The sequence below is a fragment of the Meleagris gallopavo genome, chromosome 5 (assembly GCF_905368555.1).
Source record: "Meleagris gallopavo chromosome 5, MGAL_WU_HG_1.1, whole genome shotgun sequence".
Taxonomy (NCBI): domain Eukaryota; kingdom Metazoa; phylum Chordata; class Aves; order Galliformes; family Phasianidae; genus Meleagris; species Meleagris gallopavo.
The window spans coordinates 15,202,890-15,230,557 of NC_139408.1; the positions used below are offsets into that span (position 1 = coordinate 15,202,890).

The 27,668-nt window shown below is 45.3% G+C and overlaps 1 protein-coding gene across 1 annotated transcript; it reads right to left on the bottom strand.

Moving 5' to 3' along the window:
• On the bottom strand, nt 1-27,565 carry CRACR2B (calcium release activated channel regulator 2B). The gene is given in 19 exon segments (XM_085224352.1): nt 1-2,541; nt 3,552-3,628; nt 4,188-4,295; nt 6,002-6,116; nt 8,083-8,164; nt 8,931-9,072; nt 9,268-9,562; nt 11,657-11,736; nt 15,928-15,982; nt 16,490-16,561; nt 17,242-17,429; nt 20,224-20,316; nt 20,447-20,537; nt 20,879-21,025; nt 22,732-22,900; nt 24,565-24,648; nt 24,651-24,675; nt 25,769-26,024; nt 26,627-27,565. Coding segments are annotated over 19 exon segments (2,382 nt in total). The 5' UTR covers nt 26,848-27,565; the 3' UTR covers nt 1-2,459.
• Between the last annotated feature and the right edge of the window lie 103 nt (nt 27,566-27,668).

Consider the following 27,668-nt stretch of genomic DNA (forward strand, 5'->3'; position numbering starts at 1 on the left):
TTTGCAAGACAGTATTTCTTTATTGCCTGCACCCTGCTTGCCCACCAAGAAAACATCCTTAAGATTGTACATTAAGAACAACCAACCAACCAAAAACAAACAAAAAACAAACACGTGGTAGTTCTTCCTGTTGCAGTATGACAGTGCTGAGGAAGGTAATTACCACACGCTGCATGGTACTTGTGTGACAGGTATACTTTACTCCTTTATCTTTCACGTGCTTTTTACACAGTGTGGGAGCTGCACTTTCAAACCATGGTAGCAGATTAGATACCATACTCTTCTTCTGCTGCAGCTTCCAAAATCCTGCCCAGCATGCTGTTGCAGGTAAGTAAATTCTGGTGTTATTAATGTGCCCATACTAAAGATGTCAATTCTTACTGCCAGTTCTTATTAACCTACAACCAGAGCACAATGCAAATGAATCGTTGACAGCAGCTCCTCCAAGTCAGCTAGCGAATTTTACTGACTTGGCAGGTAACAATGTCTGTGCTCTTCCATGGTCACATTAGTTAGAATGCACAAAATCCACGTCTGCATTTGGACAGTCATCTGGTACAGGGCAGTCTAAAGTTTTGTGTTTTCCAAGAACAGAGATTTCACTTCCCAAACATCCTTTCTTGCAAACATTAGCAGTTCCACTGGGAGCGCTGCTGGTGTTACCCTAAGCTCAAAACCAGCAGCTCTACTTTCTTCAGGACCTCTTCTAATGTACTGCTTCCTGGTCAGTTTGTGCAGTTAAATTCACCAGCTGTACAATAGCAAGGACCACAGTCAGCAGTAAGGACTGAGCAGACACTTAGTACTTTTGGCTATTCCTTTAAATCAGGAACCTGGCTCTTCCGGAGAGAAGCTTCCTCTTTCCTACTAGAAGTAAATGGCACTGGGAGGAACCGTGGAAAGACTGTGTAATGCAGTAGGTGACTCAGATCACTTTTCCTGCATGGAATATTCCCAGAGAAATTTCTGCAGCAAACAGATATTTGGAGCCAGAGTAATTGCCTTATCCCATGAGAGGAAGGAGACGATAAATACAGGCCTTGCCTATGCTGAGAGTTGGAGAACTGTTTCCTAGCTGCAGTTTCACATATTGTGCCCAAGATTTCAAAGACATGTAAAGAAATGGGTTCAAGGAGAAACCCACAAAGTTTTAAAAACAACTGAGCTACAAAACAGAGGAAGAAAGGCTCTTCACACCCAGGCACAGTAGCAGTTACGCAGAGCCAAGGCAGCTGATATGCTTGTGGGGCCAATTCCTACCTCAGCCATCATTTCTTCTCATTCTGCTTTGCACCACTCCATGGTGGAAAACAAGCTCCTTCCTAACAGGAATAGGTGCAGCCCTTCTCTTGCTGAGGCCCTTCATAAGGAAATTGAGGTTATTGCACAAGGTCCAAAAGCAAAAATTTCACTATGTACCCATTGCAGCTGAGGCAGCCGCCTCATGCTTTCAGCCCAAATACATTTCAAAGCACTGCTGTCAGGCCAGCAGGGTGGAATCTGGGCACATTTCAGTACTGCGGATATGTCTACTCCTAACTGCTGAAGACCTTTCAGAAAAGAATAAAAGAATGGGAGGAAACAGGCAGTATTCAGCCTTACAACAGGCTATACATGGCTCCCAATAGATACAGCACAACTCCCACAACAGGTTATGGAACAGCAACACGTACCAGCACAGCAGTCGCCTGCTAGTCCCAGAGCAACTGCTCTGTGTTCTGTGAAGAGTACAAGAAGGAGAGTAGCAAAGTTCATTAGGGTAACACAGTGAAGAAAGCCAGTGGCATGAATGGTTTTAGCAGTTCATGCTATATCCACATATGGAAGCAGTTATCTGACTGCGTGCTATCTTGACTGGTGTTGGCCAGTCAAACCAGATTTCCCACCAAATGCAGAGCCTGATCCAGATCTTAGAAGAACAGGCAAAGGCTTCCCTGTCTACCACAGCAGGCTGTCAGCTGGGCTTTGCTGTTATAGAACCAAAAAATCCTGCTCTTAGAGAGAGAAAGATTCACTACCTAGAGTTGGCTGAAATTTAAAATCATCTCTTTATTTCTTACACTAAAATAATCCATTTAACACATCACCCACTGTGTCCTTCCCTCTGCTGCTAGACCACCTTTTTGCCAGAAACTAAAGGAACAAGACTTCATTTTACATGGAAATGATGCCTCTGGACAGAAGACCCAGTTTGTGACATTCGTAAAGGCCTGCCAAATTCCCCCAAGAGATCAGAGGCCTCCTATAAGTAGGGCAGGACATGCGGGTGAGAAAGGGAACAGTACAGATCATATGCACATTCTGCCCCGATTTAGCGCCTCGGAATTCCCAGATGAGGAAAAGTTGCAGATTCTCTAAATCTCTGCAGACATGATACCATCAGATTCAACTTGCTCAGAAGGAATTCCAGCTTCATGAACGGTGCTGACACTTGGCTCTTGATGACATACTGATGTTCCTTATGTGCAGCACCCTTTCCTTCTGACATCTTCCAGCTGCAGGGCATTCTCCCTCTGCCTGTCTTCTTGTGCTGTCAGCAACCTGGAACAAGCAGCACAGATCAAGAACAAAACTGAACTATTCAGCTCTTCCTGCGGTGGCATCTGACTGTGCCCTTTGCTCTCCCATCAGCCAGGGCTGTTTAGGATTGTAAAAAGTGACTGGGCTGTGTCTGGGAGCTGGACAAAATAAACCACACACAGAAAATGAGCATGAATTTCCAAGGAAACAGAAAGGAACTGAACATGGACAAGAGGGGGCAGCATGGTGTAGTCAGAACACCGAATTGAACACAAGTGGCCTGCAACTTGTTTCCAAGCTCCTGCACTGATGGTAGAATCTCAGGCTGCTCACTTCACTTCTCTGGGCAGCAACTGGCAGCAGTGTGGTAATAAAACACGCTGAAAGCATGTGCTATGAGAGACAGGATTTATCTACTTAAATCATCACAGTTAATAAACACCTAAGTCCTGCTGTGAGCTTAACAGAGGTGATACAGCAGGAGGGGAAGGGATAAAAGAAAACAAAAGTTTTGTATATTTTTGTATTTTTCTTACAAGATTTCAAAGACTTTAAAAAAAATCCAAACACAAGTTCTTTTGAAAAAACTAAAAATCTCAGTGCAAACTTCCTTCAGCTTTATAATGTGTTTTATCCTTCCTTGTCCTTAGCAATAAAAATACTACTTCCAAAACATCACATTCTGTATGGATGAACCACTCCCTAGAGATGTAGATTTCATATTGAAAATGCCAACTTAAAATTTGGGATAGCACACAGAGTTTTGTGATGAAATATTCAAGTTAAACTCTTGATCTTTCAGCAGCCAGCTCTGCCAGAGGAAGATCTGCATGTTATGACATCCAGTCTATGCTTGGTACTCTAGCCACAGAAGACAGAAGGGCCCTGGAGTCAGTGGGGAAGAACCTATTTTTACTGACACACCAGAAAGTCAGCCTCTGGCAGCATTTCTTCTTGCCCATTCCCTAAGAGAGCCCACCAGTGATCTACAGCTGGGGAAACACCCCAGAATGACTGTTCCCATCACTAACCTGGCCATGTGCAGCATGGGCTCCATGATGTTATAGCCAGTCATAGCGCTGCACTCATAGAAGACAGCCTTGTATTCCTGCCAAAGAACACAGCAAGCACCGTCAGCTGCCAACTCTCCCCCAGCATTCATCCACACCTCTGGGCACTGACCCACCTTACCACCAGAAACTCTGCTAGCAGCACATGGGGCCAGCAATGTAGCTGCTACTGCTGTACCCCCCTTGCCAGAAAATGAGATACATTTTCAGCTACTGAAGGCCCAGACAGAGTATCCAGAAGGTAACAAGTGGGAGGTGTTTAGGAAGAAACACCATCCTTTTGGGATAAGTGGACTGCCTTACCTTTGTACTGCAAAGTCCAAAAGATGGGGAAAAGTTCTGAAACCCTGTTTGTCCCCTCCCACAGGGCTTCCAGGGATGAGAGGATAAAGGTAGCAGCAGGCACACAAATAGAGGTGGCAGGGGAGGAGACAGAGCAGGTATCAGAGGAACATTGGTACGTGTTTGTATCAGAGTGAGGGCTGAGAGGGAAGGTACCGTACTGGGAAATGGCTTCAAGAAGGGCTCTTCACCAGTCCAGCTCACAGCTGGAGGGAGGCTGTAGAGCAAGTGGAGCAGGAGAGCACAGAGACACACCTTTGCCAGCCTTTCCCCCTCCACCTTGGGTACACTCCGAGTCTCTCTCCCTGTGGTATCCATTTTATTTCCAAGCAGAAAAACCACAGCTCCATCCTCAATGCCCTCCTGCAAAACAAACAGAGCAAAACACCCTAGAGACTCAGCTGAGGGATGGAAATATCTTGGAGCAGGTCCTGCTCCAGATCACACAAAACAAGAGCAGTACCGCTGACTTCAGTGGCAGCAGGATTATGGTCCCTGAAGGAGCTGCCAAAATATGCCTTTTAAGCTTACTAAAGGGCCATTCCTCAAGCAGCCCCAGGGATTTGTGGAAGGAAACTTAAACCATGGGGATATATTTCAAATGGTTGGTGTGTACAGCTGGGATGCTGAGAGAGGAAAGGCAGGGAAGAAGTTCTTCTCTGGGAAATAAGAAGACAAAAGAAAAGTCCAACGGTTTGTCCCAGTTTAATGGGACAAACTACATTTAAGACTAGACAGGACTTCTTCAGTTAAAACTTTTATTGCGTGTATGTGATACTGTTCATCTGATGTGCTATCCTAAACTCAACCATCGCTTTCTGAAAAGCACTATAAGCGGTTAAGCAGCTTTCAATGCTGACAGAGTCTCTGTACTACCTAGGCAACTCCTGGAGCCCATTATCTTAGCTGAAACTCCGCCTCTGTTCCACGAGAGCATCATCACAGTAAGAATGCAGAATAAGGCTTTAAGTTCTCTCCAAATTTGACTGTTCTGGAGAACTTACAGTGCCAGAACAGCTGAGGTTTCAAAGCAAGAAAAATTGTAAGATGAGAGAAAGAAAAGATGAGAGATTATTAAAGTTACAGATTTGGGGGTGCTTTGTTTTTTTTTTGTGTGTGCTCAGTTTAACCCTCCTGAAAGGAGACTGATTTCCAGAGGCTAGTTTTGAAAAATCTTAACCTTTGATCTTTTAAAGTCTAGAGAAACAGATAAGCTTTTTTTCCTTGCCCGGCAGGCCTGTGAAATTTACAGCGCTAGAAACCTCTAACCTTTGCTTTTTATTTCAATTTAGGATGTGTTTTTTGACACTCAACACGATCTCAAAGCAAAACCATTCTTGACACTTTCCCTACAACTCTGAGCCACCTGTACACAACGTATTTCAATCATACAGAGGTATTTTAGTCTCAGACACAAGTCACAGAAGAATGCTTTTTGTTTAGAATTTGGAAATAAAAAAAGGAGGGGAAATTACTGTAATATTGATAGACAGTCAACAAAGGAAAACAAACAAGCAAACAAAAACCAACTGTTGAAGTTACAGCAAAGAAAAAAACAAGCTATTTCTAGTATAAGCTATTTCCAGTATAAGCTATTTCTAGACTGTCATCTAGAAAATTCAAAAGGAGTTGGGATGTGATTGTGTGAAGTGCTGTACATGCTGCAGAACTGAGCCTAGATGCACCAGGGCCAAATATCTTTCCTGCACACAGACTAGATAGACCAGGAGATTTCCTCACCTGAGCATAGGTGCAACAGCTGTTGTTTGGAGATGCTGCCAACACATACCAGCTACTTCCACATATACCACTGTTTTGGCTTGTTCCACTACTTTCTGCTATAGAAACATCCCTCCTCATTTAATGGGCTGCCATAGTACCCTCAACAAATCCCTGCTTCCATACACACTACCACAGGCAGTACCCGTAACATCTGCTTTGTGCATCCATCTTCACAAGGACCCCCTGAGGCCCCCAGGAACATTGCTCCCAGACAGATCGTTGGAGCGAGACCAGAGCAAGGCACAGGCAGCTCTGCCAGCAGTAGAAAGCCGAAGCCCCACTCTCACCTGGACGCTGCTCATCCAGTTCCTCACTGCCATGAAGGAGCACTCGGCCGTAATGTCGTACATCACCAGAATCCCATCTGCCTTCCGGAAATACTGCTTGGTGATACTCCGGAACCTGAGCCCCAACAAAACCAAAGGCACTCTCAGAACCACGATGGTGTAACGACATGAAACAGAACACGATCATCTGGCTCCTACTGCTCCCTGCAAGGCCTGGCAGCCCTTGTGCATGAGATGCATCCCTTGGAGCTGGCCTACAGACTGATGACAATTCAGTTAAAACCCTGAGCTTTTCAGAGCCCATCTGTGCAGCAGGCCAGGCAGCCATGAGTAAGGAGTTTTTTCAAACACATGGTGCTGAGAAAGCAGGACCTTTCTAAGTCAGGAGGAAAGAAGTACTGAATAGCCTGTTTAGGTGAGGTAGAAAAAGGTAATGCCTGTAAAAAAGGAAACGGATGGAAAAAAACAAACTTTTTTCTACAGTCTGGAAGAATGTGCAGATTAAGCTGTAGCATAGAATAAACTAGGTGCATAATGTCTGCCTCGCTGCTGTTAAAACTGCAATTAAGATCTCAGCATCAATATAGTCCACTCCCAATTTTAAATCTATAAAGCAGTTCTGTCATACATAAATTCAGATGTTAGAAACAATTTCCAGGTGAAACTCCCACCAGACATCTACATTGTCCCGTGGGTTCCTGCTAGAACCACAGACTTGTATTTTGGGAATAAAATCCAATTTAAAACAAACAAAAAAAATGCTTAAAACCACTAAGCAGTTTGTCATAAGGCCACCATGTCATCATATTGCCTGCAAACTGATGGAAATAAATGTAGTATCAGTACCAAGATCTCACTAGACAGCTGTGAATTTCCACCCTGCATAGGCTAACAAGGTCTCCTATTAAGAGCCAAGAAAACCTGCAGCTAGTAGTGACCCTCCTGAACTGTCCACCTGATTGCCTGAAGCCTGTACTGTCTGACTACACACAGAGCATGCCATTCTGGCAGCTACTCCAACTGAGAAAGCATAGACTGTATCTTTGGCAGTCAAGACGCACCTCTGGAAATACAGGACGTGCCAGATGCTCCAGAAAAGAATGTCGAATATAGCATGAACCAGACTCAGGGGAATCACTAAGGAGTTCTCCCCTGCACAAGAAGCTCCTGTGTCTGATATAGAATATTCAGTTGTACACATCCAGTTAGAAGTAATTCAAATCTCTCTAGAAGTAAGAAAAGTTTTGGTTTCTTCCTACTCAGTATCAGCACCGAGCCAAGTTCTTTCTTTCAAGTACACAACTAAGACCTGCTAGTACTTCAGAGGCATACTGTCCTTCTGCAGACATAAATATAGTGAGTTTGGCCTCTAATGCAGCCTAGTCTCAAAGAAGTGTCTCATTTAATGTCATGAAAACTTCCTGATAGGCTACAGCACTAAAAACACAACAGAATACTCTTTTGAAACAGAAATCACGATTTCTTCAGAATGAACTTGGAGTTTGGAAGAGTTTGCCTTGCAGTAGAAAACCCTACTTTGTGCATTTCCCAAAAGTCTGCATGATCTAGCTGACTGAGGCAGGCAGCGTCCCTACTTTCCTGGCACAGTGCAGGATTTTAATATTTCCATGACTTCAGCTGCCTCCTCAAGGCTTGGTCCCATACCATATTTAGAATTAAATATCTTATACTTATTTTTGCCAGGCTCTGTGGTTAACAACCTCCTTGAAAATGCCTCTGAACCTAAGCTTCAAAGTACATTCTAAATAAAGTATAAATTACATGAGGTTGTGGTGGGCCTTCATTTCTAGTAGTACTGTAGATGAATGTTAAATGCGTCCTCTGCTACTCTGATCTTCTCCAACAGTACTGATGACAATATCTTGCGATGGCCCGTGTTTTTGAAACTAGAGGATTTCAAATGAGGAGCTATCACCAAAAATTACACTGCCCCTCTGCCAAGAATTATCACTTCTATGAGTCTATCAGCAGAAATATACCCAGGTGCATGCACTCCTTGCCCTGTCCTTCTCTTTTTTACACTGAGCCTAGCAGCAGGAAATCCTCACATAATTGTTTACCTTTCTTGTCCAGCTGTATCCCACAGCTGTAAAGCAATTTGCGTGTTGTCCACCATCAGACTCTTCACCTGGTAATCAATACCTGTCAGGGAGGTAACAAGAACAAGATCAACACTAGTGCAGGGAAACTGCCAGATTGACTCAAAGCTGAAAGATGCACCACCTTAACAGAACCGCAGGAGTTGGAAGGGACCTCAAGAGATCATCAAGTCCAACCTTCTGCTAAAGTAGATACCCTACAATAGATCACTCAGGTAGGCATCCAGACAGGTCTTGAATATTTCCATAGAAGGAGACTCCACAACCTCTCTGGGCAACCTGTTCCAGTGCTCCGTCACCTTTACAATGAAGAAGTTCTTCTGCATGTTTGTATGAAACTTCCTATGTTCAAGTTTTAGGCCATTACTCCTTGTCCTATTACTATTGCACCACTGAGAAGAGCCTGGACTCATCCGTTTGTCTCCTACCTCCCATCAGATATTTATAGACATTTATCAGATCCCCTATCGGTCTTCTTTTTCCAGGCTGAACAGACCCAGGTTACTCAGTCTTCCCTCATAAGGGAGATGCTCCAGGCCCTTTATCATCTTTGTGGCCCTCCACTGGACTCCTTCTAGGAAATCCCTGTCTTTTTTGAATGGGGGAGCCCAGAACAGGACACAGTGCTCCAAATGTGGTCTCACTAGGGTCAAGTAGAAGAGGAGGATCACCTCCTCAACCTTCATTTAGGTTTTTAAGAGCTAGAAGATGTCTGGGCTAAAGTGACAGACAAGAAAACAAAAACAACCCCTTCCAGACCAAATTCCTCATCCTTCTCAGCCAGATTAGTTTGGAACCCTATTTCTTACCGATAGTTGCATTGAGATCAGCCAAGAACCTGTCATAGCAGAAGCGATGGATGAAGGAACTCTTACCAACACCAGAGTTCCCCACAAACACAACTTTGAAGATACGATCTGGGGAACAACTGGCAGGTTCCAGCACCTGGAGCTACAGTGGAAGAGAGAGATGCAGTTTATAAAAGTCCAGCCACAGACTGTGGTTTGATTTAGCTTTTAAATCACAAAAAAAAAAAAAAAAAACCCACAACCATGAAATGTACTACAAATCTATGGAGCTGCAGTTACATGGGAAAAGCCCCCACTAGCAGGTGTTTGAGGCTGTACACTAAGTACTCAGACTCACCCTGCTTTCAGTGCCAACTGGCTGTCCTCTAGGAGATAGTGGAGCATCATCCAACCCATCTGCATTTTTTCTACAGTCAGCATCACTCTTCAAAGCCATCTTCAGCCTCTCAGCACCTGCTCCCACTGACCACTTCTCCTGGTCTCTGTTCTTCTCTCCAAAGTTCGTGCTGCCTCTTTCTCCTGTTTTCAGCCACATCCCGTTGCCTGAGAAGTATTTGCAATTCTTCCTGTTGGGTTCTTCCACTGCCATATCCATAGGGAAGGTGACAGGAAGGTCCGCAGAGGCCAGTTGTCTGTATTGAAGGCCACAGGCACCACAGTGGGGTTTGGAAGCAGTGCAAGAGAAGGAGGAGGGGGTCGGAAATTCCCAAAACACCCAGCATGATTCGATTAGTGAATATGCAACACTTGCAGGAATGTTACCTCATGCACTTGCTCCCTGTGACTAAGGTATCAACAACACCCCTGGGAGAAAAGAGCTCCCTGGAGCTATGCTGTGCTCATGTGCTGACATGTATTTCATTCATTTTAAAAGAAATTTCCCACCTTCTGGATTTTTCAAGGATTCTTTGCAACCCACTTTTCCCAGTACTGAAAAATGAGGCAAAGTATACAAAGGTGGCAACAGAAAAAAAAAAAAAAAAAAAAAAAAAAAGATTTAAAAATGCAATGCTAAAATAAATAACAAAGGTTTGCAGGCTAGTGAGAAAGGTTTTGGCTGCAGGAAGGAGAGTGAGGGCTGTGTGATTACCCTTAGGACGCCGCACGCAGCAAGCATGCATGTTACTGCCCTCTGCTGACGGTCTTGACTGCCACAGGTGTACAAACTGCAGCGAGCTCAGGGGTGCTCGAGCAGACCACACAAACAAGGCTGCTGTACACGGTAAGTGGAGGAACGGACTTCAAAAGACAGCTAGCATAGCAAATTCAACTGCAATCATTGCCAAGGAGCAAGGAATTGTCTTTGGTCTGCCTCGGCTTTCTGTGGTTGAAGAACTAGAAGAGAGTGAGAAGACTCACACCTCAAAGGTTTTATCCATCAGAGACCTCAAACACTTCTGCTGGCCACCAGATTCCATTTGGAAGGAGAGACCAAAGGCTCGCTGCAGTCTGTCTGCACAGAGACACCGCATCCCACCTCTCTATGCAAATTTTTTCCCCTGCTATAGTGCAGGAATCAAGGCAACAACTCTCTGGTGGCTTCACCTCACCAAGACTGCGAGATTCGCCTGCTGCCAAGTCCACACTTTTTTCTGTTAGATGGTGCTCACATCCCTGGCCATCCTCCCTGCCCCTGCCCCACATGCCAGGGCAGAGCTGGGCAGCTGGGACCTCCCCCTGTGCAGCAGAGACAGACACATCCTCCTGGGCTCAGGCTCTGGGGATCAGTCCCCATCTCCCAAGGCCAACAGAATTAGCTGCAAGGAGGGGCTGAAGCTCAAAAGCCTCTTTAGGGAAGAGAACAAAAAAAAGGGGGATACAAACAGAAGACCTTCTGAAGCGATCCTATCTCTAATGCAGCTTATTCATGTGACTCAAGCTATGTGACAGCACTGAGACAGAGAGAGAATCAACAAATGCTCTCCTGCCAGACTTCTCTTCTTACTAAGCCTTTCTGTTTGGTTTGTGCCAACAGCCACTAACAGCATCTTTGCAGGAGATAGCTGGTCAGTAGCTGGCCTCTCTGAGGAACCAGGCTTTGGGCCAATACAGGTATGCATGGCACATAGTTCACAGGGGCCAATGCTTAATGCTAGCACAGCTGAGGCAAGCATGCATAGGTGGCTGTTGAAAACTCTGCACTGTCCGCACGTAGAGGGGCAAAAAAAGGCATAGACCACATAGACAAGGTTGTCTGTGCCAGCTGGCCAGAAGGCCTGGTGTGTCAGGTGAGCATTTGCAGAGATATGGAGGCAGATGGGCAGAACGGAGCCACCTGGAGCTGGGCCTTCTCCTCGGGGCTTTCAGCTGCTGGAGAGAACACCAGCTTTGTGCAAGTCCTGCCCTCTCCCATGCCCCAGGGACACAAGGTCTGGCATAAGGCACCAACAGACAGGGTTTCTGCCTGAGGAGAAACAGCACACTCGGGGAGATGATCCAGGCATTTTAACAGAACTGCCTGGCTCAGAAGCAGCCTGCTTCCCTCCTGTCCCACAGACATTTCTAGATGAAGGCCAGCACCACAGAAAAGTTCACCAAAAGCAGTATCCTTAGTTTCATGCTGAGCCCACACCACCTCGTGCCAAGTCGAGCTTTATCTCCCCCATGTTCCCACAGACAGACAGATAGCACTGAGGCATGGAACCAGACAAGGGACACAGTTTGACTGACAGTGTTCCAGCGGGCACAGAATGACACCACGGACACAACACAGATGCCCATCTGACCGTTTGACCGGCTTGTCGTCCAGCAGGTAACTGCCTAGCACTGACCCTTTCTTCAAGAGGGGCTTTTTGCTCTGAGGTGCCTGGAAGTTGAAAAGAGAAGGGTTGAAGAATGTCAATACAGCCCAGGAATCTGGCCAGCCCCAGTTCAACTTGCATTGAGAGCACAGGGCTGGAGCCCCCAGGCAAGGCTCAAACAGAGGCAAGCACAGGATTTGCTCTTCTCAGTTCAGCTCATTTAGCTGATGCAAGAAAGCACCGCTGACACTCCTTTCCCCTTTGCAACAAAGCCCTTCAATAATGTTGGTGATCCAAACTGTAGCCCTCCTCTGTGAGCCAGAGCATTTATTTCTGTGGCTTGTTTGCTGCTGTGATACACAGCTGATACTCTTTCCCCACTCGTTTTTTAATGATGGTGATGTTTTGTGAGACAGAGTGAATCTCTTCTCTTCTGGTACTCACCCATAGCTGCACATACACCAAAGGGAAGAAAGGAGACTGCTCTGCAACGGGCAATGTACAGGCTCTGTTTTATATATACATCCTCCCCATGCCTTCCTCCTACTTACCTCCCCACACTTCCTCCAGCCAGCGCTCACCAGCTTCCCAGAGAAGGAAGGATAAGAAGCAACAACTCCCTCACAACACTGCTCCTCTAGATACAGCAGCTTTGTCTCAAAGACAACAAATTTGCTGAGACCATACAGAAAAGCCTGTGGCAGAGTGGCAGCTGACCCACTAGCTCTCCTAAATCCATGCCAAAGCCTGGTCTCCTCTCTTTCATACAAACTGGTTAACTGCTCCTGCCCTCCAAAAAATACAAAGTAAGAGACAGTGTGGCAAGGTGCCCACTATCCAGCACTGGGAGAAGGGAGATGTACTCACTCTGGGAGTCCAAAGATTTCTGACATGTCCACACAAGTTATTTCTAGGAGTAAAGGTGGGGAAAAAAGGAGTCCAGCCTTCCAGGCCTGCCTCCAACAGCAGTTCTTAGCCTACCAAACAGCTTCAGGTAGCTCCTGACAGGCCTGCCTTCATGCTGCCCACAGCCCAGGAGAGAACTATGAAGATTATTTCTTAAATAACCTCAATTTCCTTTCAAAAGACAGAAAATTAAGAAGCTGCTCTGTGGGTCAGAACCCCCACAACAGCTTTACACAATGCAATCTACCAAGAAGAGATTCTCTGGATTCCACAGAAGGCCTCAATCAACTGGGAGCTGGGAGCTTAAAGGAAAAAAAAAAATTACATATTAAGCTGGTATTTAAGTAAAGCTTCAACCACAGAAGAAATCTAGCCTACAAAGCCCTTGTCCAGCAATTTCATTTCTAGAACATGAGAAAAAGAAACAACTTAAAACCAGCTGGAAAAACTACACACCTCAAGCATCATACAGACAACAAGCAAGTGACCTTGCTGGATGTACACAGTGCTGCCCAGGGCTGAGATGTTGTAGGAGGCTCACAACTGCGGACCACAAATCTTCCAAAGCAAAAGAATCCCAAGTCCATAGTGACCTTTGGTCAACATCAGTATCAGGACTACGTATGGATGAGCCAACCAATGGTTCTCTAGCAGAGATGGGAGAAGAAGCTTTCAGGGTTTGTGCAGAGAACAGCGGGTTCCCTCAAAAGTCACTCTAGACCCACAGAAACAAGGAAACATGTTACAGCCCACTGGATGTTCAGCAGAGTCGCAACCTTCAGACCATCCATGGAGCAAAGGGACTCCCAGGCACTCTGCTACCGTGCCACCTACTGAGAGAGGAAGCAGCCTGCAGGGTACGTACCTGGGAATAAAGGAGAAACAACGGGGTGCATTTTGCCATTGGTTCTGCCATGCTTTATTGGCCTGCCAGGTTTATGGAACGTTTGACTTTTCATAGCAATGGTATAGGGACAGACATAATATTGCAGCTGTACAACACATGATGACAAGGATTCCACAGCAAGAACAGCATGTATGCAAGCATTTTGGATGGGACAGAAAATACAAGCATTTTCTGGTTTATCAGTGAAATACAAACACATCTTCAGTGTAATCAAAGTTCCCAGACATTCTTCACAATGAGCAGATACGAAATTTGCTCATCCAGGGCAAGACGTCTATCAAATTGCAGCACACAAGGATAACTCCATAGCCAGATGGGTGCAAAATGGAACACCCCAAAGCAGTTTGCACGCAGGCAGAAATAGCCACATGTCGCTACGTGTGACCGAGCCACCAGGGCAAAGGAGTGCCCCATGCCACGAGGCCAGGTCTGCCCACCTAGGCAAGGCCAGAAGCTCTTACAAAGAGCAAGGCACTGAGCTGTGCACTGAGAAGTGCAAAGGAGCAGCAGCTGGCTTGCTGCCAGCCACACGCAACCCAACTCCTCCTTCCAATCATTTCAGTCTTTGCTATGAAAGAATCACTGTTTGTCACAACTTCATTTCACAGAAATAACACAACCCTTCCCAACATTAACAGAGGATGCTAAGGCCTCAGTTTTCCTTTTAGCTTGTGAAAGCACTGATACTGTCTGCCAGACATCACGTTACCCACTAGGGATACACAGCAGAAGGCTGGACTCTCCTCTTTGCTGCTGTAGGAAGGATTGCTACTTCCTCTCCCTCTTACGGCAGGACAGTATGAACAGCAGATCTTCTGCAGGTACGTGGCAACAGTACATTTCCTAAAGACTGAAATACGAACAGCCAACGAGATGTCCTAGCTGACAAAGGAAGAAAAACTTATTCCAGTGGAGGCCTCGTCTGCCAAACATTATGCTGTCAGATTAGCAAAGGTAGTAGCAGGAGCTCAGCCTGCTGCTTGATCCCTAGTACCAGCACAGGAAAGAGAAGGGAGAAAGTGGCTCCTCTATACCACAGCTCTCTGCAAGGCCCTCTCGTAGGTCCACCTGCAGCAGACGTTTCAGAGCAGCCATGAGTGGGTTCTAGTGGGGAAAAGGAGAAGAGAGGAGAAGCAGACAAACTTTGCACGCAGAGGCACATACCTGAGACACGGTCTCCATGGGACACCCACCCACCCAAAAGGAACCCAAATGCTGAATGATGCACATGGAAAGAGGAGAATGCACTGTTTTCTTTGCCTGCTTCCACTGGGCTCTGTTAGAGAGTGACTGTGTTTATATTTTTCCAAGAGGGAGCTCTAGCGTATGTGCATGCACAAACGCACACATACAGCAGCTTCAAAAAAGAAAAAACAACATCTTTCTGTTTTCAGAAACACAGCCACACAAGCACATGCACACATACCTCATCTTTATCCATAACAATTATGGAAGCTATTTCCTACAGCCACTTCTCTGCTTGACGATGGAATTCCAGCCTCTCTCCAGCAGGTTCTCCTCTATAGGTTATTTTGTCTCCTTTTTGGGCACCTTCCCTGCACTTCCTTTTGTGTTCCCTTACAAACCAGCTATAGAAGGTCTGTCCCAGCCTACTGCTGTCTGTCATCACTGCAGGACAGCTAATTCCAGATCTGCAAGGGGAGCATGGTGGCAGAGCCAGGAAAGGCAGGTGGTAGCAGGGATGGGTCCAAGACAGGTACAGAGCAGCCTTAACAGTGACTTTTGTGAACAAAAACACTTTTTCATGAAAAAATAATAAGAACTGAAAAAAAATAATCACATATCCGTACTTGCCTTGGAAGCTAGGAAAGGCCAAAAATGGTACTGACTGTCCTGGATGCTCTCCAAGGGCCCTTATTGTACAGGGGCCCACTGCTTTCCCTTAGCCCTATGAACTGTGCCTCACTGCTGCACCCTCCCTACAGGAAGAAGGAGCTGCCCCCAAGGAATATCTGAAAACATCTTCTACAAGCTCAAGGAGTCAGAAAAACTCTCAAACTCTCCCATGTCCCACCACCCCAACTCAGCTGACAGCACATCTGGGAATTCATCTTCCTCACCAACCAGCTGTCAGGACTTGTGCAGCTTTGCTCCCTGCCTTGCAGGTACCCAATATTGGCTAAAGAGCACAAGCCCAGCACGTGCAGCAGGCAGTACCCCCTGCAGCCCTGCACACAGCTGCATTGCAGTCCCAAACTAACACGCCTTGGGTTACAGCCAGGCAACTGGCAAGGACAACCAGCAGAGCTTGTCTCTGGCACGGGCAGAGAGGTGCCACAAAGTCTGTTTTAAGCACCACACCAGGCCTCGTGAGGTCAGGTCATTGTCCCCCGTGGATGTGAGATGCCCCCAAGTGGTGACAGCAACAGCAGCAGATGAAAGGAGGGTGGTTGGGAATTAGAATTTTCTTTCTTAGACTAACCGGCTTCTTGGCTTCAAAAGTGTCACGCTCGTCTCGAAGTTTCTTGTTCATCTCTCTGCTCCAAAGAAAGACAAAGGAGACAAAAAACAAAGCCCTCATTGAAAATGGGATAAAGACCAACATTTGAAAGCTAGATGGAAAGGCAGCTAGAGGCACAAATGAAGATATTCAGTAATGTTGGTTATGCTGAGATTTCCATGTATCCCAGTTCAGTTAACAGGCAGCAGGGAAGACTAAATCCCTCCCCTGGAGGAATTATCCAGTAAAATAGCACAGCCTGTACCCTGCTGGAGCCAACCAAATTGCACAACTCTATCTGGGCCTAGAAAAATAAGCAGTGTGTGAGTACTGCTTGAATGCACTCCCATAGCACTGACACCACAGCACTGCCAATGAAGCAGGTAACGAACTTCACTAAAAAGGCCAACTCTCCACTTCTACCCCCAAACTGACCACTGACCACACTGGCTATTCAGATGGCTTCCAGCAAGAAGCAGGATCTCGTCCAAGTCTGTTCCTTGTGTGCCCAAGGATTTGACATCTGCCCCAATGCTGTTCCTACCTGAGGAGCTCCAGCTGCCGAAGGAGGCTTTGTTTCTCTTTCTGCATGTTTTTGGAGACTCTGAACACATCCCTAGGTGAAGAGGAAATAAATCAATGGGAGACAAAATGCAAAGATCCCTTTCTCAGGAACACCTGCAATATTCACAAAGCTGAAGGTCTGCCAGGAGGACTCAGAGGAAGGAGCACTGCCATGGGAGCGGGGATGCCTGAGTTTTACCCCAGCTCTCCTGCTCTCCTCTGGCATGAGGGCAGAGAATCCACTTTCCACTTTCACATGTCCGTTTCCTCAGCTGCTAGAGATGGGAAGGATGCTCACTGTCATCCGGAACTGAAACATCCCCATGTTGCAGCAATGTATTACTAGATTAAGCTCATAAACAGGTACACAAGTGATTAGCATAGAATTTGTAGGAACTTTACAGAGGCAATGATGAACTGGAAATTAGGAGGAGGAGAACTCTCTGGGCTGAGAAACACCTGCAATTTTTACAGTAATTTTAAAGCCAGCTATCAATGAACATACTCATTTCTCACTACAGGCAGATGAGAGGTAGCAGTAACACTGCCTGTTTATACCCACAACACCACTGCAATGTTACTTCTCTTCCTCAAGAGGAGACAGGAAGTTGTCTGATAAGACCACAGCTTCTAATTAGAGAATCTTATTCTTTAACTACTTGCACACCTGTCCTTCTCTGCGTGGGCTCCTGCTCTGACAGCCCACACAGCTGCTTCCCTTTCCATTCCCACCTGTCCTTCTGCTCTTGCTCATTCTGGGCCTCTTTCTGCAGCTTCTGCAGTTGTCCCTTGACAGCCTCTAGCTCCCATTTGCTTTTCTCCAGTTCCTCCAGTAAGCTTTCATTCAGGTGCCGGAGCCTTTCATTCTGCACACGAGTCTCCAGCTGCTCTGAGTTCAGAGATTGTAGCTGATGTTCCAGCTGCAAAGGGAGAGGAGGAGTTAAATAGAGAGAGAAAGGGTTCTGTGCTACAATCGTGACTATAAAAACAGGCTGAAAGAAGGGAGGAAAACACAGCTTAGGTCTACAAGACCACCAAAGGTGTCAAGAAGGTGAACTGGAAGCAATTATTTCTCATCAGTGCTAGCACCAAGGAGCAAGCAATGCTGTTAATCAGGCTGAGGAAGTGCTTCAGGCAGCGTAGAAATCTGAGTGCAGATGAAGGTCATAGGAGGATGGGAAAAATTTGGGTGGAAGCAGGGCTATGTCTGTTGGGAGTTATTAAGCACAGATGTTACAATGCATCCTCAGGTTTAGGGACTTCCTGAGCCCATGGCAGCTGAAAAAGGGATGCATCAAGGTGTTGGGGCATGTCACACTACCCATATACAGAAAATTAAGTGACCTGGTGATCTTCACTCGTGTTGGGGACAGAACTTCGGTCTAGAGGGGTTGTTTAAATGCTGCTGGGGCACAGCTCCCCACAAGACACCAGCACAAATAACAAGTCTAACTCCAAAAGTTTGAAGTCTGCTCCCTGTACTCAGCTAGCAACGTGATCATTTGCAAATGTCTGGCATAGGCTGGGAAAGAGACAAAGACAGATGCATCAGTCAAATTCACTTGTCTCAGACAAGTAGGGCGTCACTGGAAGGACCATACTGATATTTCAGTATCCAGTCAACCACATTTGCTAACCAAGGCCCTCTGCTGAATTTGGTGCTACAAAGAAATGGCAGTACACACAATCTGAACTCAGTTTCCACAGTCACTTGAGCTGAATGTACTGTTTGTTTCCAGAAGTTCTGCACATACAAGCATGTTTAGCCCTTTAAATACCATGTGTGACAACTTCTTAAGTGCACAGAGAGAATGTTAGGTGAGGGCACAGGGAGAACAGATCTCACCGAGGGGCAGGTACCCCTGTGAAAACCAAGCATGTTTTAAGCACACCTTTTCTGCTCCTTCAAGTAGACTCTTAAAGGGAAAGTAAAAGAAACATGCTGTGACACAGGGTGAAGTGCTTTTCTCTTTCCTGCCCTGCCCTCTGCAAAAACACGTGTACAAGTCATGAATAGAGCTCACCTTTCTCAGGTTCCTTGAAACACAAGCCCTACATTTCTTCCCACTACAACTACAAGTACATGTCATGCTAGGCTCTGACTTAAGAATTCCAGTCCTTTGGGCATCATGGAAAATTTTAGCACAACCACATACGCTGAGCAGTCAAGTTCAGAGTAAGAAACAGTAACACCAGCCCACAGCCTCTAGATCTTTCATTAAGCCAGAGGATGGGATTTAGTAAAGCATGTGCCCCTCCCCGAGAATTCTCAAAATCACAAAGATTTTGGTTTTATGTTGTCTGTACACTGACACTGCAGAGTAGCACAATCACAATACTGGACTTCCACCACAAGAGGGACCAAGTTGCCCGTGTAACTTCGTACAAGCCTCCAAGACAAAGACATCAGAAAAGCTCAGCTGAGTAAGAGTGTGCATACAGTCTCATACACTGCCCTGACCCACAGCAAGAAGAGATGCTAATTAGGAAGAGCATGCCTAGATAGCCACTATGGTCTACACCCCCAGCATCGATAGTTCTCGGACTAGAGATGATAGAATCTATATCTCTGACTTTTCTCCCTTTCAGTATGTTTATGAGCCTGTTGTCCATTAGTTTGTCCAATCTGTTTTTAAAGTGCTGATTCACAACCTCCTGTGGCAAAATTTCTAGCTCATTAATCCACAGAAGTACAATCTTTGAGACCAGCCTTCTGCTTGTCTTGTTGAGTATCCTTCACCTGTGTTGTTGCAGGATTTGAGGAATAACAGTTGCACGTGGAACTTATCCACAACCATCCTCTATCTGTAAAGCTCTGTTATAACTTCCCTCAGTCTCCTCCACTCCAAAATTAGGGTTAGGCTTTCCTATTTTCTCTTCCTAAAGCAAGTGCACTATTTCCTTAATTATATCAGCAATCTGAGCCTTTATTTCTCACATTGGAGTTAGAGGAGACCATAACTGTGCAAACCAAATGAGAAAACGACACCCTCTGTCTTATTCTCATTACCATTCCTCGTGGCATCTGAAGTTTTATCAGCTTTTCCAGCTGCTGTACAACGAGCTGTTGAGTTCAGAGAACTTCTGTTTCATCCTCATCACAGCTAGCTATCCAACTTGGACATCTCCAGTCACCAGAACCTTCCAGGTAACTCCCACGACTTGCTTCTGCAGCAGACACATTCCAGTTTTCCAGAGAAGAAGGGAAAGACATCCAAACTGGACTACCATGTACAGATGCGCATGCCAGGGACCAACAAGCCAATGGAAAATTTCTGCTTTGATCTTTTTATTGATTGATTAATCAATATGTCATTAGGTACTGAAATGTAAGTATGCAGTACATGCAGCTCAAAGCTACAGAGAACTGTTCCCTCTGGTTATTTTGGAGCAGCCAGAAAAAAACTCTTTGTCTCTTGCATATCTATACACAGCTTTCCTACACACCATAAACGGAACCAAATTCACAACTTCCAAATCTTTACTTCATTTTCCTTGTCAAATTAAGGTATTGTTCAAGAGAAACCAAAGCAGATGAGAAAACAAGGGGACATTGCCATTGCAGACAAACTAATCCACTTCAACACCTTCAGAGATGGGCAAAATTAGGCTGGCTAATACTGGCAGCAGATGAAAACCACCCCCAGCCAGAAAAGGTCCTTATAGAAATACAGTAGAAGAAGGCACACTTCAGAAAGGCTTGGGCTCTTTTACCTTCTTTTGACGATAGAGGATTTTCTCCAGCTCTTGCTCTTTGCTGCGCAGTTCCTTTTGGAGCAGGTTGCTCCTGTTATGTCTCAGTGCTTCCTGCAAAGATGGAGACACACAGCTATGGACACAGCACCAGCACAATTAAGAGCTGCTCCTTAACCAGATGAGCCACCCTTCCTGCTTCAGACCACAGAAAGTTCGACTTCGGCCAAAAGAGATGAGGTACCTGGCAGATTAGCCTCTCCCTTTCTGCTTTGATCTGTTGCTCCATTTCTTCATAAAGGCACCTGACTTCCCGGTCATGGTCCGTCTCCTTTCTATGAAAGAGAAGGTGCACACATATCACAAGAGAGAAAGAGAATGCAGAAAGAAAACAGGAGAGGAGGGTCTAAAGAGAGCACTGCTAAGAGCTGTGTGGCATTGCCAGAAAGTTACTTCAATAGGTTTTTTCACCAGATCAAATGTTATGGGCGTATGCTGCTACAAAACAAACCTCTGGCAATCAGGTCAAGAAAAACAGTCATTCCACTACAGCAAGAAAAATCTCAGTGTCCTGTAATCCAGCCTCTCCTGACACTTGAGGCAGAACATAACACTTGCAATTTCATCCAAATATCAGCTGTTTCCAGACAGTAAATAGCAACGATGCTCTCCTTACCGCTTCAATGCCTGCTCCATAGACTCCTTTTCATGATTCACCTCCCTGATGTACGATGAAACACGCAGCAGAAACTCCTCAAAATTGGCTAAGAGCTCTGGACGCTCCTTTCGTAGCCGTGCCCAAAGATCTCGAACCTCACTAGGACTGGAGCAAGCATACAGGAGAGAAAGAAAGCAAATGAGTTTGTGTCACCTTCTGGATTGTTACTCTAATTCCAGCATGCACTCAGGGAGGGCAGACTGCCCTTGTAATGGAGGAGGTGACAGGACACCACACAGCAAAGAGGTTAAAATAAACTGTGAGGTTAAAATGGAGGAGGTCATCTGAAAGACAAAAAGAGTCACCTACGAAGCAAATCTGGAACAATTATTTTCCAAGCATTCAGTAATAATACATTTGGTGTCTAAACTAAGATTGGAAGAGATGAACATTCAGGAAACTCCCACAGCCCAGGGATTTTGGCACACATCACACAGGCGTCACTCTCACACCATGGTAGTACAAGTGGATGCTACTGCCATTCTCTGTCTGTTCATCTAGCAAGTTTGGAAACTAAGTCACAAACTAAGGGAGCAAATTTTTCATGGTGTTACATTATGGATAATGTAACAGTCAAGATCAGATTCAGTAGCAAAACAGTGAAGATCAGATTCCTCCTCCTCCTCTCATTAGCTTCTGTTTCCTGTTAATTCTTCGTAACAGCTGCCTCAGGACAAAGGCATGACAGCAACCTCTGAACTCATTGTATAGAACTGCCAAAACCAGGATAAGACTTAACAAACTTAAAGACCACATTCACAAATTGTTGTAAACAGCAGAGGCTACTTAGCCAAAACAATCGTATGGCTTTGGCTTTCACAGTGTCACTCCATCATTTGCATCATTAAGTTTTTCTTCCAAAGTTGTTTAGCATTAAAAGAAGCATGCAGGTGCTTTGCATCACAGTGCATGTGAGACAGCACAATCTGTTTTATGACAGATGCAGCTCTGCAAACAGCAAAGTTCTTGGCTCTCAGCTTCTGTCTCCAATCCTGATTGTTTCCAACCCCTGCTTGGAGCAGAGCTGCTCCCAGCAAACTGGTGCCAACTGCTGTACTATGAAGTCTGGAGAAAAAAAAAACAACAACAAAAATACTGCCACCAACAAAACCCCATTGCCACACAGGCTGTTGGACCACCCCAGTTCCAACACATTTGCATCAGTAAGAAGCAACCATGGAAAATGCTTCACTTGGGAAGGCCCTAAAAAAACATCTGCAGCCTCGCAGCTGGATGACACCGAGTCTGTAGGTTCTACTGGGGCCACATGTGAGGGTATTGATACCAAATTTCAAAGCTCTGGTGAGCATCTCCTGCTCATTTCAGCTTCTCACTGTTTTCAAGATCAGCTCAGTCCCACGCAATCCCTTGAGCACACATCTTTCATGCAGAACCTTAGATTAAGATTTTCCAAACATATGTGAACAGTCACAGGCCCTCTTGGAACAGACAGTACACACATCCTCCTCACCCTGTCTAACCCTCGCATGCTTCTTTTCATCTGTTGCATGCAGATGAGTTTCCACATCAATTGCTACATCTTACAGCTGTGGTATGAACTTATAGTTTGGGAAACAATTTGTGAAAAGCGTTGCACTGAAGGTAACATAACTGATGAGACAACCCAGACTTCGTTGTATGTGTTACCAAGCATACAAAAAAAAAAAAGAAAAAGAAAAAAGGAAGAACTAAGCAGTACTTCAGGAGCAAGCAGCTCAGTTCACCTCCTGGGTGTTTGCTGGTACTTTCAAGTTTTGGTACTGCAAGATCAAAACAAGGTAGAAGTAAGGCCACAAGACACCCCAACTTACTCTTCAAACACCTGGGCTGCTCCAAGCTGCTCCATCATGGAGCAGAATCGTTTCTCTTCATCGTCTGCTGGGTCCATGTCATCTGACCAACCTGACTCAAAGGTCTCCTCGTGACTGGAGCGATCTGTCCTTCTAGCCTCTTGACACAAGTCGATTCCTATTAACTTTCCTGAGGAAGGGAAGGAGGAGAAAAAAGTTAAACTGGATGTCACTTAAAAGGCTGCTATTCAAATTGCAGCCCAATGCAGCTCTGTGAGAAGCTGCCTGCTCTCTACTGTTGTAGAATACAGCTTCTAGTGAGTAAAGAGCCTCAGTTCTGACGTGCTGAGTGATGTCAGCGTCCAGTCTGCAATGCTGGGACTGAAACTGGCTTCCAGCCTGACAACAAGCTGTAACGGCTCTGCTCACATCGGAGCTAAAATAACATATCACTCCCAGCCTTGGATCCTCTGCATGTGAAACGTGGCATTTGGTCATTCCACTCCTGTGGATCAATGCTATGAGGATTCAGTTGCCAACGATGCCACAAACCCCCTGTAAGATTGCAAGCCAGGCACTGAACAGCTCCATGCCTCAGTTTCTCAGTTCACAAAAAAGCATCAGGAAGATCACTACCCTTCCTTTCCCGGATGCTACATCTGCTTCGATTTACGTGCTACAGGACAGACTGCCTCTTGCTGGGACTGCGGAGTGTCTGAACAAAACAAACTTATCCTCTGCACAGCCCTCCAGCCCCATCCCACGGACATACGAGTTCCAGCTTTCCAAATTCTGTTTCATGCTGCAACAGTAATGCCATGAGAATTCATGCTATGCAAGGCATGGGATGGATACTGTTGTTAGGAACAATTTCTTAAAAGAAACAAATCAAGGAATTCTGCCCAAAGCACAGGCCCCATCCTGTACACTGAGGTCAGACCTTCACTAGCAGCTACCTTCCCATTCCAAAACACATATATCTCTGGAACCAAGCAGAAGTGACATCCCAGCCACAAGGCCAGCAGCCGAAAATGTTCAGAGCTGCTCTAAGAGAAAAATATTCAAAATCTGTGTATCTCACATCACTCAAGTCTACTGTTTCTTGCCTCCAAATGTCTTCAAGTCCTTTCCATTAACTACATGCAATACTGTAAAAAATGCTAAGGTTTTGATGCAAGCTTCTTTTTCCTTTCTGTCATCCTTTCATGCTCAGACAGTGTCCAACACACGGCAGTTCGTCTCACTGCTCCTCTTCCTCTCAGGTGATTACAACCCCCCTGCATCCTTGGCATCTGCTAGAAACCTGCAAAGCACAGGCCCATTCCAATTCAGCATAAAACATGAGATTTATCTCCATACTGGAAGTAATGCGGATGGATGCAGAACAACAGCTTCATTTCCACTCTTAAAATGTGTGCTATAAAAAACCTACAGTGTGGTCACCCAGGACCAACTCCAGCTTAAAACCTTGAGAAGTTAATTAAGGAGATGGGCTTAGATGGGGCACTTGGGATGTCTACTTTAAATAAAGAGTCATTATCTCTTGTAATCTGCCTCCTACAGCTCAGAAAATTGGGGTAGAGAATGATGCTAAGATTGTTTTGACACTCTGGAAGGATCTTAGATTGCTTTAAATCAAACATTTAAAATTACTGCTCTTTTTGTCAGTTGTGGAGAAGCCTCCTGTAAGCTGTCAGGGGCCATGCAATGAGCCCTCTCAAGAAGCAGAGCTGACAGCAGCACAGTTCCCAGCTTGAGCTCCTTCTCTTCATCTCCCCCCACGAACTCTGACAAGGCGACGTAGTATGCAATCTCCACTATGAGAGTTTGTCCTTCCTCTATCTCAGTCCTTACCTAGTCCCATGCTGAACTCCACAGGTGTCAAGTACCCATTATTGTTCTGTTCCAAGCTGTCAAAAACAGTCTCCAGCTGCTCAAGGTTAGGGGGAGCTCACTCTGAAGCCTCTGCAGACAAAAAAGAATGAACATGATGGAAGCATGACTCAAAGTCTTTCCTGTGACTGCTGCCTCGGCTGTTTCCAGCTTTGGCCTATGGTGCTGTGCCCTTTCAGCACTGCCTCTTGGTTAGGATGAGACAGTATGACAGTACACTCTGTTTGAGTCCACTGGTAAGGTTTTCAGTTAACAAATGATTCAACCAGGAATGCAGAGAGAGAACTTCTGTCTGTCTGCTGGGACTGCATCATTATTCTCACTACCGTTAAGGAACAGAGATTTGCCTTTGGATTACGTGTGTGGAGCACCTAGTGTGAAAGTTTTCCCAAAGAAATTCCCAAATAACTTGAAGTACAGGAAAAAAAACCATCGCTGTCTATTAAAAACATAGATTTAGATAAAGCTTAATAAATATTTATTAACATAGGTATACAAAATTAGGCATCACACAACACAAAATGAAGTGAGTCAGCAACTAAGCCAGCACTTGTTTACTCAACAAGACCTGCCAAATATTAACTACAGATGGAGAAAGAGATGGGAAAGGAGAAAAACACTACACATGTAATCTTCCTGACAAATCACTAAAGCAAAAAGAACAAAGAAAAAGACTCTGTTAACAAACAAAAATTAAAAAAAAAAACACATTATGCCAGTGCAAAGTCATAGTTCAGGTCTAACATATGTTTTTTGAGACAAGACCTCAGCTATGACTGAGACAAAAAGAAGTTACACAGCCTTTTTTTGAAGACTGAGACTTCTTGTTGCTGTTTATAGTTGTGTTATTTTGTTTTTAAAATAAACAAAAGATTTTTCTCCCCCAGATTTCCCATCCATTGCATGGATTACAACGTTTGTACAAATTGTTGTTTTTTTATCTATTTATTTATTTATGCATTCCTTGAAAATTTGGATTTGCAGTCCCACTTGTCCCAGGAACTCCCAAGAGGCCCAAGGCCCTTTCTGGATCAGCTGGTTGGGCAGAGTCCAGCTCCCTAAATTCTGAATCAGACAGGTGTGTGTGCATCCACCTTGCCAAAGGATAAAACGTGCCACATTCTCCTCTTTCCTGCCACTCATGAATTCACAGCTCTTCTCTCACCTGCATGTCCACCTTGGTGATAAAGCCCTTCTCATCCTTGTCACAGAGCTGGAAGAGTTCCCTCGCCTTTTCAAGCATCTCCACCTGCACGTCCTCCAGTTCACTCATTTGGCTGGAAGGAGAAGCACCAGAAGCCACTTCATCTTCCTCGTCCCCCTCCTCTTCTGCTTCCCAGTGGACGCATCCCACGAGAGAGCTCCTCTGGTTCTCCATCTTTTCAATGCCCTTCGCCCCAGGGCAGGGGAAAATGGAAGAGCTGTGGGGCAGGAAAGAGAGAAACCACAGTCAAACACGACCCTCTGCTTCTGACCCACACACCATCTAGTTACACACCATGCTGGTCTGAAAGAACCAGATGTGCACCGCAACTGCAGGGCAGGACAAAGGCAGTGAGGAGGATCTGTGCCTGAGATGGAGGAAAGAGGAACAGGAACGCCTCTCTCAGCCCTCTCCTGCCCAGACCTACAGCTGACCATCCACTTCTGATGTTTTCCTGTGAACACTTCCCAAATACTAATTCCATCCTCTTTCATGTTATTACAGCACACGCACAAAAGGTCAGAACATTCCTACACTGGGATATAAGATGGGAAAAAACTAATACGCTGGGCACTCCTGCCCCTTTTGCCTCTGCTTTGAGAGCTCAAAAGCTGCCAAGCAGAATTTTAATCTGAAACGTTCACATTTGTAGGAAGGAAACCACACAATTACAGAGACATTTCAGATGCCAAAGAAAATAATTCCCATTATTTACAAGTACCCAACAGAAAAGGGCTAAGCACCCCTCTAATAAGCACAATCCTGGGGCTGAAAAGATGCACACAGCACATCCCTACCCCAAATCGCCTTCTGACTTACTGCTCCCACTTAACACGCTCCAGACAGCTTTTCTTCAGCACCAGCACCACATTTCTAAGACTTGCTGCACTGCTTTGAGCTTCTCCTCCTGCAGATCCTTGCTCTGCATTGCAGGGCAGGAGTGAGCTGTGCAAGCAGGCTGCGAGCAGATTTAAACACAGCACTAGCCAAGAGAGCTTGGCTCTTTTTGTTTTTGAAATCACCAAGAAATTAAAAGCCATGTGCAGATGCCATGATAACAAGCAACTTAATTCTGTTTGTACTCTTAGTACGCTGGGATGATAAAGAACACGACGGCCTGGTAGAATGTCACATGCAAGAACTGCATGAAACTAATACAAAAGGAGAAGTTGATTATATGCCATGCTATGTGACTCCATTCATTACTGCTGGTCTGTGAGCCAGAAGGTTGTTCTGCTTCAAAGAACCAGCAGAATGCTTCACTCCCCCTTTCAAATGGGTAATTTTGCACGGCATCCATTTAGTGTCACTTGAAAACATATTTGTTTGAAACTCTGCAGATTTCCTGTAAGTTGGTGCTATTATATGTTCCTAGTCAAGCAGTCACCCCTAGAAAGCAACAGACACAGAGCTGGGCCCATGCTTTGGGGAATACTGTAAGGGAAAGATGGAAGAAAGAATGAAAAGTGAGGTGGTGGTGGGTAGGGGTCTTTCACTCTTTCTTCAAATAAACCCTTCTACTTAAGCTTCCTTGTATTATTAGGCCAACAGAACAAAAGGTGGAGGCTAAAGCCTGATTCTACTCACTTAGTGGGCAGCCATATTGCTGCCAATGGCAAATCTGTACATTTTAGAAGCCAGAAAGAAACAGAAAGAACCTCAGCTTCCTCCTCATACTCAAGTAAAAGTTGTAAAGTTAGATCTGAAAGAAAATTAAAAAAGAGATCCAAATATCCTTATCTTTTATTACAGGTGATGATGGTGAGTCAGATAGCCACACCAGTGAACTGTATTTATTGGCTGTCACACGTCACCTTGCTGAACCCTTCTGACAGACCCATTTCTTCCACAAGTACACTCA